This window comes from Coregonus lavaretus (assembly GCF_964263955.1).
Source record: "Coregonus lavaretus genome assembly, chromosome: 7".
Lineage (NCBI taxonomy): Eukaryota > Metazoa > Chordata > Actinopteri > Salmoniformes > Salmonidae > Coregonus > Coregonus lavaretus.
This window is the reverse complement of record NC_139994.1, coordinates 5,253,027-5,269,441: the sequence shown is the minus strand read 5'-3', so window position 1 is coordinate 5,269,441 and position 16,415 is coordinate 5,253,027. Positions and strand designations below refer to the sequence as shown.

General features: G+C 44.6%; 1 protein-coding gene across 2 annotated transcripts in view; it reads right to left on the bottom strand.

Moving 5' to 3' along the window:
• LOC311132226 (E3 ubiquitin-protein ligase MYLIP-A-like) overlaps positions 1-13,552 on the bottom strand; it is a 34,157-nt gene extending 20,605 nt beyond the window's left edge. For both annotated transcript variants that reach the window (XR_014613503.1, XM_084165451.1), the window contains exons 1-2: positions 13,302-13,552; positions 11,931-12,121 (exon numbers count right to left, since the gene is read on the bottom strand). Coding sequence is in view for 1 of the 2 variants with exons in the window: in XM_084165451.1 (XP_084021577.1) it covers positions 11,931-12,121; positions 13,302-13,388 (278 nt within the window). In the remaining variant the exon portion in view is untranslated. The remainder of the gene's footprint in view (positions 1-11,930; positions 12,122-13,301) is intronic.
• Between the last annotated feature and the right edge of the window lie 2,863 nt (positions 13,553-16,415).

Below are 16,415 nucleotides of genomic sequence, written 5' to 3'. Positions count from 1 at the left end.
TCTATGTATATTTGTAAACAACAGCTGGTGCACGATATCTAAGGAAGTCTCAAGGTTTTGTTTGCCTGAGGTAGAGTAGCTCATGATAAGCTGTAGACCACACTATCTACCAAGAGTTTTCATCTATATTCTTCGTAGCTGTCTATTTACCACCACAAACCGATGCTGGCACTAAGACCGCACTCAATGAACTGTATACGGCCATAAGCAAACAGGAAAACGCTCATCCAGAGGAGGCACTCCTAGTGGCCGGGGACTTTAATGCAGGGAAACTTAAATCCGTTTTACCTCATTCTACCAGCATGTTAAATGTGCAACCAGAGGGGGAAAAAAAAAACTCTAGACCACCTTTACTCCACACACAGAGACACATACAAAGCTCTCCCTCGCCCTCCATTTGGCAAATCTGACCACAATTCCATCCTCCTGATTCCTGCTTACAAGCAAAAACTAAAACAGGAAGCACCAGTGACTCGGTTAATAAAGAAGTGGTCAGATGAAGCAGATGCTAAGCTACAGGACTGTTTTGCTAGCACAGACTGGAATATGTTCTGGGATTCTTCCGATGGCATTGAGGAGTACACAACATCAGTCACTGGCTGTACGTACATACACCAACCAGAAGCCATGGATTACAGGCAACATCTGCACTGAGCTAAAGGGTAGAGCTGCCGCTTTCAAAGAGCGGGACTCTAACCCGGACGCTTGTAAGAAATCCCGCTATGCCCTCCGATGAACCATCAAACAGGCAAAGAGTCAATAAAGGACTAAGATTGAATCGTACTACACCGGCTCCGACACTCGTCGGATGTGGCAGGGCTTGAAAACTATTACAGACTACAAAGGGAAACACAGCCGCGAGCTGCCCAGTGTCACGAGCCTACCAGACGAGCTAAATTACTTCTATGCTCGCTTCGAGGCAAGTAACACTGAAACATGCATGAGAGCATCAGCTGTTCCGGACGACTGTGTGATCACGCTCTCCGTAGCCGATGTGAGTAAAAGGTCAACATTCACAAGGCCAGACGGATTACCAGGACGTGTACTCCGAGCATACGCTGACCAACTGGCAAGTGTCTTCACTGACATTTTCAACCTCTCCCTGTCTGAGTCTGTAATACCAACATGTTTCAAGCAGACCACCATAGTGTTCTTGGGCACAGGGACTAAGGTAACCTGCCTAAATGACTACCGACCCATAGCACTCACGTCTGTAGCCATGAAGTGCTTTGAAAGGCTGGTCATGGCTCACATCAACACCATTATCCCAGAAACCCTAGACCCACTCTAATTTGCATAACGCCCCCAACAGATCCCTTTCACACCTGGACAAAAGGAACACCTATGTGAGAATGCTGTTCATTGACTACAGCTCAGAGTTCAACACCATAGTGCCCTCAAAGCTCATCACTAAGCTAAGGAGCCTGGGGCTTAACACCTCCCTCTGCAACTGGATCCTGGACTTTCTTAAAACTGCAATTTTGCTTAAGGGCTTGTAAGTAAGCATTTCACTATAATGTCTACACCTTTTGTATTCGGCGCATGTGACAAATACAATTTTATTCGATTTGATTTGAGATGTTGTCAAAGTTCTAAAAGATTTCAGCAAATAGGCTATATAGTGCATTTCACATGCACTCCTCTCTTCACGTCTGTACTTTTTCTTACTTAAGCTAAAATAAGAGTAAACACAAGTTCTCAAAAATAGCCAAAAACAAATTAGCCAATAGGACAATTTGGTGAAACTCTTTCCCCTTTGTGTTTCTAACCATCCAGGCCTGTAAAACAATTGTTTCAACTGGACTTCTCCTCTCAGTAGCAACAGAGAACACATCAGAACGTCAAAGAGCTCTCAGTTTCCAGAAGAACAAAAAGTGAAATGAAACCAGAAACCTCTGCCTAGGGACTGCACCGCATCAGCCAATAAGAAGTGTCTGTTTCAGAGCTCACAGGGCCAGGCTCTAAACAATGTGGTTTGTTGGAGTAACAAATAACACAGCTCAGAGCTGTGGTGCTAGAGGTCACTCCCAGTCAACGAACTCTAGTAACCCCATTCCATGGACCAGTTTTACTCACTGTCTCTCAATGAAAACGTCACAATTTACACTGCAACACAAGGCTGTTAATCAGCTAGTTTAAGCAATGGAAAGGAGGGACAAAACACTAAATAAGATAAATATTTTTCCCACGCCAAGTGAATTCCTGAAACCAACGAGTTGCATTTTGAGGCAAACAAGTAAGTTGTTTTTGTAAGCTAAACGTCCTCTGGTTAAGGGAAAATAACAGATTGTACAATGGAGTGTTCCGTAATAACGGATTGCAGAAGGGCATACATATATATTTTTTAAATGTCTGAGGCACCTTGGGCAAAGGTCACACACAGCGCAGAGGCAGCCACAGACATCCTTCCTGGCCGGGAACTAATGCTATGGGTTCAAACCAGATATATGAGGGACTGCTACTTCGAGTTCAGAGACCTTAAGGCAGGTTCAAAAAAAGTTTGGGAAAAGGACAGGGACTGACTGTGGAAACCATCTCGTATCCTAAACTAAACCAACTGGCTGTAATGCTAACACCAATGGCCTTCAATTCAGTGAAAAACATCCATCAGCCTTGTTGTTGTGAAAATATCTAGAAGGTTCTGCTCCTGCAGACGTGTAAAGACAGAGACACTCTTGGCAAAGACATCTGGAGTTGGCAGGTCTCAATAATACGAACTGCTCTCCTAGGGGGATTAGGGTGAGGATATCAAAGCACAAAAACATTTGTGACTTCTGCATTTGCACCCAAATTAAACTGACAAACAGTCTCAAACTTTCCTCTCTCAATAGGCTAACTAAATTCACAGGCAATTAATATGGGCGGTAGATATACTGAACCAAAATAAAAGCAACAATTTCAAAAATGTTACTGAGTTACATTTCATATAAGGAAATCAGTCAATTGAAATCAATTCAATAGGCCCTAATCTATGGATTTCACATGACTGGGAATAAAGATATGCATCTGTTGGACACAGATCAGAAAACCAGTCAGTATCTGGTGTGACCACCATTTGCCTCATGCAGCGCAAACACATCTCCTTCACATAAAGTTGATCAGGCTGTTGATTGTGGCCTGTGGAAGGTTGTCCCACTCCTCGTCAATGGCTGTGTGAAGTTGCTGGATATTGGCGGGAACTGGAACACGCTGTCGTACACGTTGATCCAGAACATCCCAAACATGCTCAATGGGTGACATGTCTGGTGAGTATGCAGGCCATGGAAGAACTGGACAATGTTCAGCTTCCAGGAATGGTGTATAGATCCTTGCGACATGGGGCAGTGCATTATCATGCTGAAACATGAGGCGGCGGCGGATGAATGGCACGACAATGTGCATTCAAATTGCCGTCAATAAAATGCAATTGTGTTCATTGTCCGTAGCTTATGCCTGCCCATACCATAACCCAGCCGCCACCATGGGGCAACGTTGACATCAGCAAACCGCTCGCCCACACGACGCCATACACAGGGTCTGCGGTTGTGAGGCCAGTTGGACGTACTGCCAAATTCTCAAAAAACGACATTGGAGGAGGCTCTGGTGGACATTCCTGCAGTCAGCATGCCAATTGCACGCTCCCTCAAAACTTGAGACAACTGTGGCATTGTGTTGTGTGACTAAACTGAACATTTTAGAGTGGCCTTATGTCCCCAGCACAAGGTGCACCTGATCATGCTGTTTAATCAGCTTCTTGATATGCCACACCTGTCAAGTGGATGGATTATCTTGGCGAAGGAGAAATGCTCACTAACAGGAATGTAAACACATTTGTGCGAAATAAGCTTTTTGTTCATGAAACATGGGACCAACACTTTACATGTTGCGTTTATATTTGTGTTCAGTATAGATATAGTAACAAATCAAATCAACTAGACTCTGATCGAAGGACAATTAACTGAGTCCGAGAAGCAATGCCACGCAACCCCAAGAACGCATTAATGCTGCTGCCATTCAAAAACCAGCCAGAATGTCCTTCCATTTTGAACCCAGTATTTACAGAATTTACCAGTCAAAAGGGACTACCCCTAGCAATTTGACTGGTAAATTCTCATTATTTTCTCATTCATGGCAGATGGTCTATGTTAATGGTTGTGCTGTGCTCTCTGTGGATTGCTAACCCCCCGACCAACCGTTGGCCTGATCTGAATGCTAAACAACAAGGAGTGGAAAAGATGTAGACCAGCACGGCACAGACAGCACTACCTCTGGGCTAGTGAGGGATAATGACGCAGACAGTACACATTCATTGAGGGGGGTCATGTTCTAACCATAGAATTAAAACTAGAACAGTGCTGATATTCTAGTCATTCTATTTCTATGGGGCCCCAACTCAATCCCTGCTTTGCTCTCACCCAATCAGACATGACAACTCCAAACCAACGGATGGATTTATCAGGAAGTTTCATAAAGAGGGTGATGTTTGTTGTTTGAGCAAACAGCTTTTAAAACAAATATTAAATCTACTACTTCACTGAGAGTTCAGAACTGCAGATGTAGCTCTATGAAACTGCACAGATCTGGTCAGTGCGCACACACACACACACACACACACACACACACACACACACACCCCACAAGACTGCCTCAACTCCAACCATGGTCAGAGACAGTGTCAGTCTGGGTGTGAACATTAGATTCCCATCCCCAAAACTAGACGGGGGATGGGAGTAGAGAAAACATCTCTCCCACTGCCAGGCAGTCGGATGCATTAGGCTCCCACTGCCAGGCAGTCGGATGCATTAGGCAGACAGACCGGGTGTTTAAAAAGCTACCCAGACGGAGCGGCGTAGAGAGATGCTGGGATCTCAAAGCTACAGGATTAGGATGGGGGTTTATTTGATGTTCGGAGGACAGAGGAACCGCAGAAATCAGACCCAATTGAGCCTGTGCTACAGACCAGAGGCCTGTGTGTGTATTTATGGAAAGCTTTACAAATGTGGGAGTGTGTGTGTGTGTGTGTGTGTGAAATGCATTGGAGATCATTTTAAAGACGTCCTCCAGCGATTTTTTTAACTTTGACTATTGAAAAGTGATATCCAAATACAGTACAGTACACACACTAAAGGGTAAAAAATAACTGTCGTGCAAAATACTGTTTATTAGACAACTGCAAACCTCAAGGAGTTGGTCTGATGGGAATCCGTGATGTCATCCCTTGCTTGAGGAACAATCGAGGAGCAATAAGAGAACAAAAGAGGAAAGGACCCCCACCTGTGCTATGTCATAACATACATGGACCATCTATGGAGATGTGTCTTTGTTGTAGTTCAAAAACTCAAGCAATCTAAGATGGGGCTGTATGTACGTTTTAAAGTTGGTTTCGTGTTAAATGGTTTAAGCGCTACAGCGGGCGAAATAAATATTATTATAATAACATGAGTATGTGCTAGAGTGTAGAGTGTAGAGTGTAGAGTGTAGAGTTTAGAGTGTAGAGTGTAGAGTGTAGAGTGTAGAGTGTAGAGTGTAGAGTGTAGAGTGTAGAGTGTAGAGTTTAGAGTTTAGAGTTTAGAGTTTAGAGTTTAGAGTTTAGAGTGTAGAGTGTAGAGTGTAGAGTGTAGAGTGTAGAGTGTAGAGTTTAGAGTGCTAGAGTGCTAGAGTGTAGAGTGTAGAGTGTAGAGTGTAGAGTGTAGAGTTTAGAGTGTAGAGTTTAGAGTGCTAGAGTGTAGAGTGTAGCCTAAAATAACATTGTGTGACTGCGGTTGGGTTTGGGACCGGTTCTTGCGGTAGCAGGTGGGAGTCGGACAGAAAGCCAGCAGGTGTGCGCGGGAGCAGGATGAAAAGCTGCAGGTGCGAGCTGGATTAATAAATCAGTCCCGCACAGACCTCTACTAGAGTGGTCTTGCTTTTAGCAAGCACACACACACAACAACAACAAAGGCCCAATTCTACAACAATGGGATAGCAGCAGGATCTGGTGATGATTCTGTAAATGGTAAGCGCTGAAGCTTATTTAAGCAGCTTCTTTTTTATTCTGTGAGTGCAGAGTCGACCACATGCTACGTAACAGGGTGAGAGAAAGAGGCCCACACTCAGCTGTGTAGCATGTATGTGCATACGGGAGTATGTGCGTGCGTACGTACTACCGTTCTGAGCGCCACGTGTGTGTGTGTGTCTGTACCCAGTAAAGACAATTCACACTCTCTCCAGCACTTGTTACTACCCACAGGCTTGTGTGTGTGTGTAAGTGTGTGTGTGTGTAGCTGTTAGGGTAAGCATGAGCATGCCTATAACTCTGGAAAATCCCCCTGGGCCTCTGGGTCAGGTCACCATTCAGTACTGTCACTTGCCTTGCCAAGAACACTCAGTTCCATTGGTGGATATTAGTTTCAAAGCATGTTCCATTGGTATAGATTTGTTTCTGTGAGGCGTCCTTCACCAGTATACTATTCGCTGGGGTCTCTCTCTCAGGCACCAACTGACTGTGCAACACTTGTAGCTGTCAGACCAAGCTGATGGATAAGGAAGAGACTAGAGCACATGCAGAGCACAGATGGAGGAACATGAGTTGGACACACAGTCGCACATTCCACATCCACTTACTTAGACGTTCTGCTCTCACTGTGAGAGTGTACTGCTAGGGTTGGGTTCTATCCAAATGTTCATACTGTCATACCGTTTCTGTACCATACCATACGGCATTACCGGAAGTGCACACAAGGGGCGCTATTTCTAACAAATAAAATAAAACGTTGACAAACAAATTACTTATAAGCAGTGGCGTAGCACGCACCCCCGCAAGGGTGACGGGCGGAGAGAGGCAGCAGTAGTCTCACTGGGTGACGGGCAGAGGGAGGCAGCAGTAGTCTAACTAGGTGACGGGCGGAGGGAGGCAGCAGTAGTCTAACTGGGTGACGGGCAGAGGGAGGCAGCAGTAGTCTAACTAGGTGACGGGCGGAGAGAGGCAGCAGTAGTCTAACTAGGTGACGGGCAGAGGGAGGCAGCAGTAGTCTAACTGGGTGACAGGCAGAGGGAGGCAGCAGTAGTCTAACTAGGTGACGGGCGGAGGGAGGCAGCAGTAGTCTAACTAGGTGACGGGCGGAGGGAGGCAGCAGTAGTCTAACTGGGTGACGGGCAGAGGGAGGCAGCAGTAGTCTAACTGGGTGACGGGCGGAGGGAGGCAGCAGTAGTCTAACTAGGTGACGGGCGGAGGGAGGCAGCAGTAGTCTAACTAGGTGACAGGCAGAGGGAGGCAGCAGTAGTCTAACTGGGTGACGGGCAGAGGGAGGCAGCAGTAGTCTAACTAGGTGACAGGCAGAGGGAGGCAGCAGTAGTCTAACTGGGTGACGGGCAGAGGGAGGCAGCAGTAGTCTAACTGGGTGACGGGCGGAGGGAGGCAGCAGTAGTCTAACTGGGTGACGGGCGGAGGGAGGCAGCAGTAGTCTAACTAGGTGACAGGCAGAGGGAGGCAGCAGTAGTCTAACTGGGTGACGGGCAGAGGGAGGCAGCAGTAGTCTAACTAGGTGACGGGCGGAGGGAGGCAGCAGTAGTCTAACTGGGTGACGGGCGGAGGGAGGCAGCAGTAGTCTAACTGGGTGACGGGCGGAGGGAGGCAGCAGTAGTCTAACTGGGTGACGGGCGGAGGGAGGCAGCAGTAGTCTAACTGGGTGATGGGCAGAGGGAGGCAGCAGTAGTCTAACTAGGTGACAGGCAGAGGGAGGCAGCAGTAGTCTAACTGGGTGACGGGCAGAGGGAGGCAGCAGTAGTCTAACTAGGTGACAGGCAGAGGGAGGCAGCAGTAGTCTAACTGGGTGACGGGCGGAGGGAGGCAGCAGTAGTCTAACTGGGTGACGGGCAGAGGGAGGCAGCAGTAGTCTAACTGGGTGACGGGCGGAGGGAGGCAGCAGTAGTCTACCTGGGTGACGGGCGGAGGGAGGCAGCAGTAGTCTAACTGGGTGACGGGCGGAGGGAGGCAGCAGTAGTCTAACTGGGTGACGGGCAGAGGGAGGCAGCAGTAGTCTAACTGGGTGGCGGGCGGAGGGAGGCAGCAGTAGTCTAACTAGGTGACGGGCGGAGGGAGGCAGCAGTAGTCTAACTGGGTGACGGGCAGAGGGAGGCAGCAGTAGTCTAACTGTGTGACGGGCGGAGGGAGGCAGCAGTAGTCTAACTAGGTGACGGGCGGAGGGAGGCAGCAGTAGTCTAACTAGGTGACGGGCGGAGGGAGGCAGCAGTAGTCTAACTGGGTGAATCCCCCTCACAGTGCCTTGCAAAAGTATTCATCCCCCTTGAATTTTTCCTATTTTGTTGCATTACAACCTGTAATTTAAATGGATTTTTATTTGGATTTCATGTAACGGACATACACAAAATAGTCCAAATTGGTGAAGTGAAATAAAATAAAAAAATAACGGAAAAGTGGTGCGTGCAAATGTATTCACCCCCTTTCCTATGAAGCCCCTAAATAAGATCTGGTGCAACCAATTACCTTCAGAAGTCACATAATTAGTTAAATAAAGTACACCTGTGTGCAATCTAAGTGTTACAATCTGTCACATGATCTCAGTATATATACACACACCTGTTCTGAAAGGCCCCAGAGTCTGCAACACCACTAAGCAAGCGGCACCATGAAGACCAAGGAGCTCTCCAAACAGGTCAGGGACAAAGTTGTGGAGAAGTACAGATCAGGGTTGGGTTATAAAAAAATATCCGAAACTTTGAACATCCCCGGAGCACCATTAAATCCATTATTAAAAAATTGAAAGAATATGGCACCACAACAAACCTGCCAAGAGAGGGCCGCCCACCAAAACTCACGGACCAGGCAAGGAGGGCATTAATCAGAGAGGCAACAAAGAGACCAAAGATAACCCTGAAGGAGCTGCAAAGCGTCACAGCAGAGATTGGAGTATCTGTCCATAGGACCACTAAGTCGTACACTCCACAGAGCTGGGCTTTACGGAAGAGTGGCCAGAAAAAAGCCATTGCTTAAAGAAAAAATAAGCAAACACGTTTGGTGTTCGCCAAAAGGCATGTGGGAGACTCCCCAAACATATGGAAGAAGGTACTCTGGTCAGATGAGACTAAAATTGAGCTTTTTGGCCATCAAGGAAAACGCTATGTCTGGCGCAAACCCAACACCTCTCATCACCCCGAGAACACCATCCCCACAGTGAAGCATGGTGGTTGCAGCATCATGCTGTGGGGATGTTTTTCATTGGCAGGGACTGGGAAACTGGTCAGAATTGAAGGAATGATGGATGGAGCTAAATACAGGGAAATTATTGAGGGAAACCTTTTTCAGTCTTCCAGAGATTTGAGACTGGGATGGAGGTTCACCTTCCAGCAGGACAATGACCTGTTGGATGGGTTCCGCTGGTGTACAGCAATCTTTAAGTCATACCACAGATTCTCAATTGGATTGAGGTCTGGGCTTTGACTAGGCCATTCCAAGACATTTAAATGTTTCCCCTTAAACCACTCAAGTGTTGCTTTAGATTGCTGGTATGACTTAAATATTACTGTACACCAGTGGAACCCATCCAACTTGAAGGAGCTGGAGCAGTTTTGCCTTGAAGAATGGGCAAAAATCCTAGTGGCTAGATGTGCCAAGCTTATAGAGACATACCCAAGAGACATGCAGCTGTAATTGCTGCAAAAGGTGGCTCTACAAAGTATTGACTTTGGGGGGGTGAATAGTTATCACGCTCAAGTTCTGTTTTTTTGTGTCTTATTTCTTGTTTGTTTCACAAGAAAAAATATTTTGCATCTTCAAAGTGGTAGGCATGTTGTGTAAATCAAATGATACTAGCCCGCCCAACTACCTCATCCCTATATTGTTATTTATTTTGCTCATTTGTACCCCAGTATCTCTATTTGCACATCATCTCTTGCACATCTATCATTCCAGTGTTAATACTAATTGTAATTATTTTGCACTATAGCCTATTTTATTGCCTTACCTCCATAACTTGCTAAATTTGCACACACTGTATATATTATATGTATTTCTGTTGTATTTTTTACTTTGTTTTGTTTTACCCCATATGTAACTCTGTGTTGTTGTTTTTATCGCACTGCTTTGCTTTATCTTGGCCAGGTCGCAGTTGTAAATGAGAACTTGTTCTCAACTGGTTTACCTGGTTAAATAAAGGTGAAATAAAAAAATAAAAATAAAAATACAAACCCCCAAAAAATCCATTTTAATTCCAGGTTGTAAGGCAAGAAAATAGGAAAAAAGCCAAGGGGGTGAATACTTTCGCAAGCCACTGTACCTTTTCCTTACCCTCATCTACCGCTTTCCTCCCCCCAACTTGACAGGCACACTGTCCAATTTTAAACACACACACACCCACACACACACACACACACAGTCCATCCTGAAAGACAGACACACACCAAAAAGGGAGCCAGACTGTTTAGTCTGTCGGCTCGCCAAGTCAGGAGTAGAGGGAGAGAGAGCGGTAGTGTGTGCTTGGAGTCCAGACAGAGGAGGGAGGCTGCTGGCCATGAGGGATAGATCTCTTTTTAATGAACAGTTACTGGCCAACCACACACACACAGAGACACAGAGAGAGGAGCTAAGAAGCTCAGGGGCTCTGCTCACCACACACTTCTCTCCTCTAACAGTATGTTATCTGATGCCTCCCCTGGCAGACAGACTGACTGTGGTTAGAATCAGCTTTTAATGATAACAGTATCTGTCCCACAGCTGTGGAAAGACAGACATATGATGATACTAACGTGAATACTGCATGCAAAGCTGTTTTTCTGCGACGGGCAGGCGGTAGGGAGGGAGGGTTAACACTGAGATCAGAGCGCCCTATTAATAACATCAAAAGAGAAGCTGAGTTGAGATTATCTGTGTGTCCCAAATGGCACGCTATTCCATGTATAGTGCACTGCTTTTGATAAGGGCCCATAGGTCGCTGGTCAAAAGTAGTGCACTATATAGGGAATAGGGTGCCATTTGGGATGCAGCCCGGATCAAGCTTGTCAGGACTATTGAGACTTCTCCATAGAGGACCTCTAAAGGGCTAGAGGAGAGAAACCGGAAAGAGGCTCCACAGGTCCTGTTATCTATCAGCCTGAAGTCAGCGTGTCAGGCCATTCACTAGAGAAGAAGTTTCAACACGTTTTTTTTTTAAAAGATGGGATAATTTCTTCTCTGGTTTATTTGTGGAAAAGAAGAAGAACGATTTAAAAAATGAGGCTGCCAAAACACGGAGCTATGTGAGCATATTAAATGAGAAAACAGCCTTTTATAGTTCTTTAACTCATGCATATTTTCTGAGTCTGTAGTAAAAATGTTTTAGCATTTAAACAAATTCACAACTGTGAGACATGCCTTTGAGACTTTGTAAAAAGCCAATCGAAAAGACAAAACAAAAACAAAAAAGGGAAACGCACACAATAACTAAAGTTTCAACAAGGACGCTTCTCCTTGAATGAGAAAGTCAACGAAAGACAAAAGAAACCGACAGCAAAAAGCAACCAAAACAACAACAAATGTTGCAGGCAGGATCAGGCAGGCAGAGGGACAGCAGCAACAGAGCCTCTACAGAGATCACATTTCCTGGCTTAGCTCCACAATGACCTGTAGTAACCCTGTGTGCTGCGGGGTTACTGTAGGTCGCTCCACTGTAGAGCCTAATCAGGAAGTCACAACTAACTTCACAGGATACAGTACAGTGCTGAATGATCTGGTTGTTTCGCTTTCCCCAGCTTCTCCTCCTACAGTACATGACTGGAGTCAGAGGGGATGTGAACAGTTGATGGTTGAGTTACAGAGATTATGTTGTAATGTGAATATTTAATGAGTAACGTGCCCTAGATTATTTTTTTTTTGCTTTCTTTTCCCATCTAACAAGACGATGCAAGGATCGTAGCGAATTACTATTGTAATAAGATGGTAAATATGTATGCGTGTGTGTTATACAGAATATCCGTACCTCGTCTGTTCCTGGAGTATGAGATGTGGTTCCACAAAGAACTTGACCCGAAGCCGGAGTCGGCAGGGAGTCAGATTGTCCATCTGCTGACAGATTCTGTTCCTCAGGTTGAGCCACAGGTTCTCTCCTTTACTGCCCGAGAACTGCAGGCCAAAGTAGTCCACCTCTATGATTCCCAACTTCCTACACACCTTTGGAATAGAAGAAGAATTACGTTTTTTAGGCTACATGGAGAGATCCCATGAATAGTCATTCTATCAAAGTAAAACCTCAACTGATGTACAGTTGGTGAAGGCCTAGACCTGGACGTTTAGAGCATCTTCAATAAAACATGAGACCGAGTTGACCATGTTTTTTTTATTACTATTTTTTGCCTTTGCCATTGACTCTGTGGTTTGTACACGTCAATATGCAGTGGGAGCGGTTGATGGAAAATACATTGGGATCTTTTTCCCGCGGTAATAAAGCTCAACAGCGGCAAGAAAGGAATGGAGTTACATAACATCAAGGATAGCCTACGTCCAGAGGGGACCGACGGTGAGAACTATTATGACTCCAGTCAAAAGATATGTCAACGCGCTGTGCATAAGAGATAGGGCCTTAGACTGTATAGAACTCAGTAGAAGACAACGCGATTAGAGCCTCTGTTAAATTCACATTGGTTCCTTTTATTTCCTGGATTGATGACTACATCATTGACACCAGCAGTTTTGTACACGCGTTAGAGTATTTATTAACTCTTTCAAAACGGATTTTTCAGCAATTTGGAACTATTGGATATTCAATGTTGATCTAGTAAACAATGGGAACCCCCATTGAAGCTACCCAATAACATTGCCAATTTGCCAAGTATGCACGGGGAAACCAAATGAACTGAAGTAACCTTGGCTTGACAAAGCCTTTCCTCGTGACTATACTACCAGTAAACAATTCCCCCATAAAGCACCTTAATAGTACCTATTTAGGTAATCACCAACATAATCATGAGTTTGGGGGGCTATTTCACGGAAAACGTAACCAACTTCTTTTCGACCAAAGCAACATTGTTGCACGATAGAGGAAGCGCATTTGTATTGCTGTGTGTGACAATGTAGGGTAGGCTATAGCGACAGACAATGCCATTTAGAGAACTGACGCTGTCGACAGAAAATCTAGTAATAACGTTAAACATTGAACTTCGCCTGTACATCAACATTTTGATTTATCATCTCCGCAAACGAACACACACGCTCATGTGTTGGGTTTCAATCTAAACATTTCACTGCAAATTGCACTTGCAGGACAACATTGACTGGAATTCGACACAACTGTAGATATACATTAACAACAACCTGAAAAGGGTGGAATTAAATGAGTATCCACTATCCATACCTTATTCAGACAGTCTTCACCATTCGCCTTCGCATCAACTTCCACTTCCATAACCACCGAATCCGTACGGGTAACATGGCAAAGCATTTTGGCAGTCTAATATTTTAGCTTTGGTCGATACCTCTCTTTAAAAATAAAAATAAATAAACAACCTCGTTATCCCTCCTTTTGAGACCCTACATTAAGTTTTCGTTCACTTTCTAAGCCCTCTCACTTCGTGTACCAAACACTACCTTCCAGCTGTAGGCTATATCAATTGCTATGCCAACGCACTGCTTAATCGGAAGCAGCCAATGACAGGGCGTTTAGCATATTCTCAGCCACAAGCCTGCCAACTGCGAGCCCCGTCATATCGAAACGAGACCGTCTAGTGGCTACAAACGCATGACGAGGACAAACAAGGCGCCCCCTTCTGGGGTGTGCTGCTAGTTGAACCTTCCATAAGTCTACGGGACCTTCACCTGCTTGGGAAGAGTTGACTATCCATGGACATATCTGAGTAGAGTTGCTCTGAGTAAGTTGAGAGCTGCATAATAATTAATAATGCATTGAAATACTGATCAAAAATAGCAACAGTGGAGGACTATGTGACCCAAACCATTTTATTTCTGTGCTTGCTTTCAAAAGCATCTGAATTGTTCATGCTAAAAGCTCCCATTGTTTTTACCCAAATACGCCCTGTGAGCAAAGTCTATTCCTGTAAGTTGTCTATGGCTAGTTAGGCCTACCTGTCTCTATGTTGTTGACATTCAGCAGCCTACTGTGTAGCCTAACAACCATTGTGAGCATGCACAGAATGAGACCTGGAGAAATCATTTGACAGCTGTGTGTGAACATGTGTGTTTTTTCTGAGGTTTCTGAGGTTCCGAGTTATATCCTCCATCACCTTTCTGCAACCGCTCTTAGTTACTTCTTGTGTGATCTTCACTAGTTAGATCTGATTAAAAGGTGAGCATTTCTTCTCTGTGTCTGTAAACCTCCTATCATGACAGACAGGCACTATAGTATGGAAATTCATCATCCTGTTATTGTATGGTTATAATGAACTGCACTCATTCCCACAGAGAAACACCCACCCTATACCACAAGTCCTATGTTCACACATTGATGTGCTTGACATCAGTAAAAACGCAGCAGTATATTGGAGCTCTTGGGTGTGCATGTGTGTGGATGATTGTAGGGGGTGACTGTCAACGACCTTCCTCCATACTGACATAAAAATACAATTGAAGTCCGTCAAAGCTGCATGGCAGTCGGATGCAAATTAAGTACTTAAAATGGCCTGTTTTCTTTTTCTATTTGAATTTTTCACAGAGAGGGACAGTTGAGAGGGACATTTGAGAGGGACATTTGAGAGGGACATTTGCCTCAAAATGTCCCCCACCAAGTATTGCTTTGAAAATAACTGACTGTCTGTGACAATGACTGTATAAATTGGTCTGTGACCCTGATGTTCTGCTGACTTTCAGATTGGATAGCAGGAGAGATGTAATGTGGATTGAGACAGGCCAAACCTGTGAGTGAGTGAGTGAGTGAGAGAGAGAGAGAGAGAGATAGTGTGAGAGAGAGAGACTATGTACAGACTCAGTGAGCATAGCCTTGCTATTGAGAAAGGCCGCCGTAGGCAGACCTGGCTCTCAAGAGAAGACAGGCTATGTGCACACTTCCCACAAAATGAGGTGGAAACTGAGCTGCACTTCCTAACCTCCTGCCAAATGTATGACCATATTAGAGACACATATTTCCCTCAGATTACAGCGATCCACAAAGAATTAGAAAACAAACCCAATTTTGATAAACTCCCTTATCTACTGGGTGAAAAACCACAGTGTGCCATCACAGCCGCAAGATTTTGTGACCTGTTGCCACAAGGAAAGGTCAACCAGTGAAGAACAAACATCATTGTAAATACAACCCATATTTATTTTCCCATTTGTACTTTAACTATTTGCACATTGTTACAACACTGTATATATATATAATATGACATTTGAAAAGTCTTTATTCTTTTGGAACTTCTGAGTGTAATGTTTACTGTTAATATTTATTGATTATTTCACTTTTGTTTACTATCTACTTCACTTGCTTTGGCAATGTTAACATACGTTTCCCATGCCAATAAAGCCCTTAAATTGAACATTGAAATTGAAATTGAATTTAGAGAGAGTGTTCTCAGCGCATTAGTGTGGTGTTCAACTCAGCCAGCTGTTTGGCCTCCTGCACCCTTCCAAAGGACATCAGGTAGCTGGGCTGCCGGGCAGAAACTACCAGTGTTCTGATGCAGCTAGTCTAGTGTTGAAACTACCAGTGTTCTGATGCAGCTAGTCTAGTGTTGAAACTACCAGTGTTCTGATGCAGCTAGTCCAGTGTTGAAACTACCAGTGTTCTGATGCAGCTAGTCTAGTGTTGAAACTACCAGTGTTCTGATGCAGCTAGTCTAATGTTTAAACTACCAGTGTTCTGATGCAGCTAGTCTAATGTTTAAACTACCAGTGTTCTGATGCAGCTAGTCTAGTGTTGAAACTACCAGTGTTCTGATGCAGCTAGTCTAGTGTTTAAACTACCAGTGTTCTGATGCAGCTAGTCTAGTGTTGAAACTACCAGTGTTCTGATGCAGCTAGTCTAATGTTTAAACTACCAGTGTTCTGATGCAGCTAGTCTAGTGTTGAAACTACCAGTGTTCTGATGCAGCTAGTCTAATGTTTAAACTACCAGTGTTCTGATGCAGCTAGTCTAATGTTTAAACTACCAGTGTTCTGATGCAGCTAGTCTAGTGTTGAAACTACCAGTGTTCTGATGCAGCTAGTCTAATGTTTAAACTACCAGTGTTCTGATGCAGCTAGTCTAGTGTTGAAACTACCAGTGTTCTGATGCAGCTAGTCTAATGTTTAAACTACCAGTGTTCTGATGCAGCTAGTCTAATGTTTAAACTACCAGTGTTCTGATGCAGCTAGTCTAGTGTTGAAACTACCAGTGTTCTGATGCAGCTAGTCTAATGTTTAAACTACCAGTGTTCTGATGCAGCTAGTCTAATGTTTAAACTACCAGTGTTCTGATGCAGCTAGTCTAGTGTTGAAACTACCAGTGTTCTGATGCAGCTAGTCTAATGTTGAA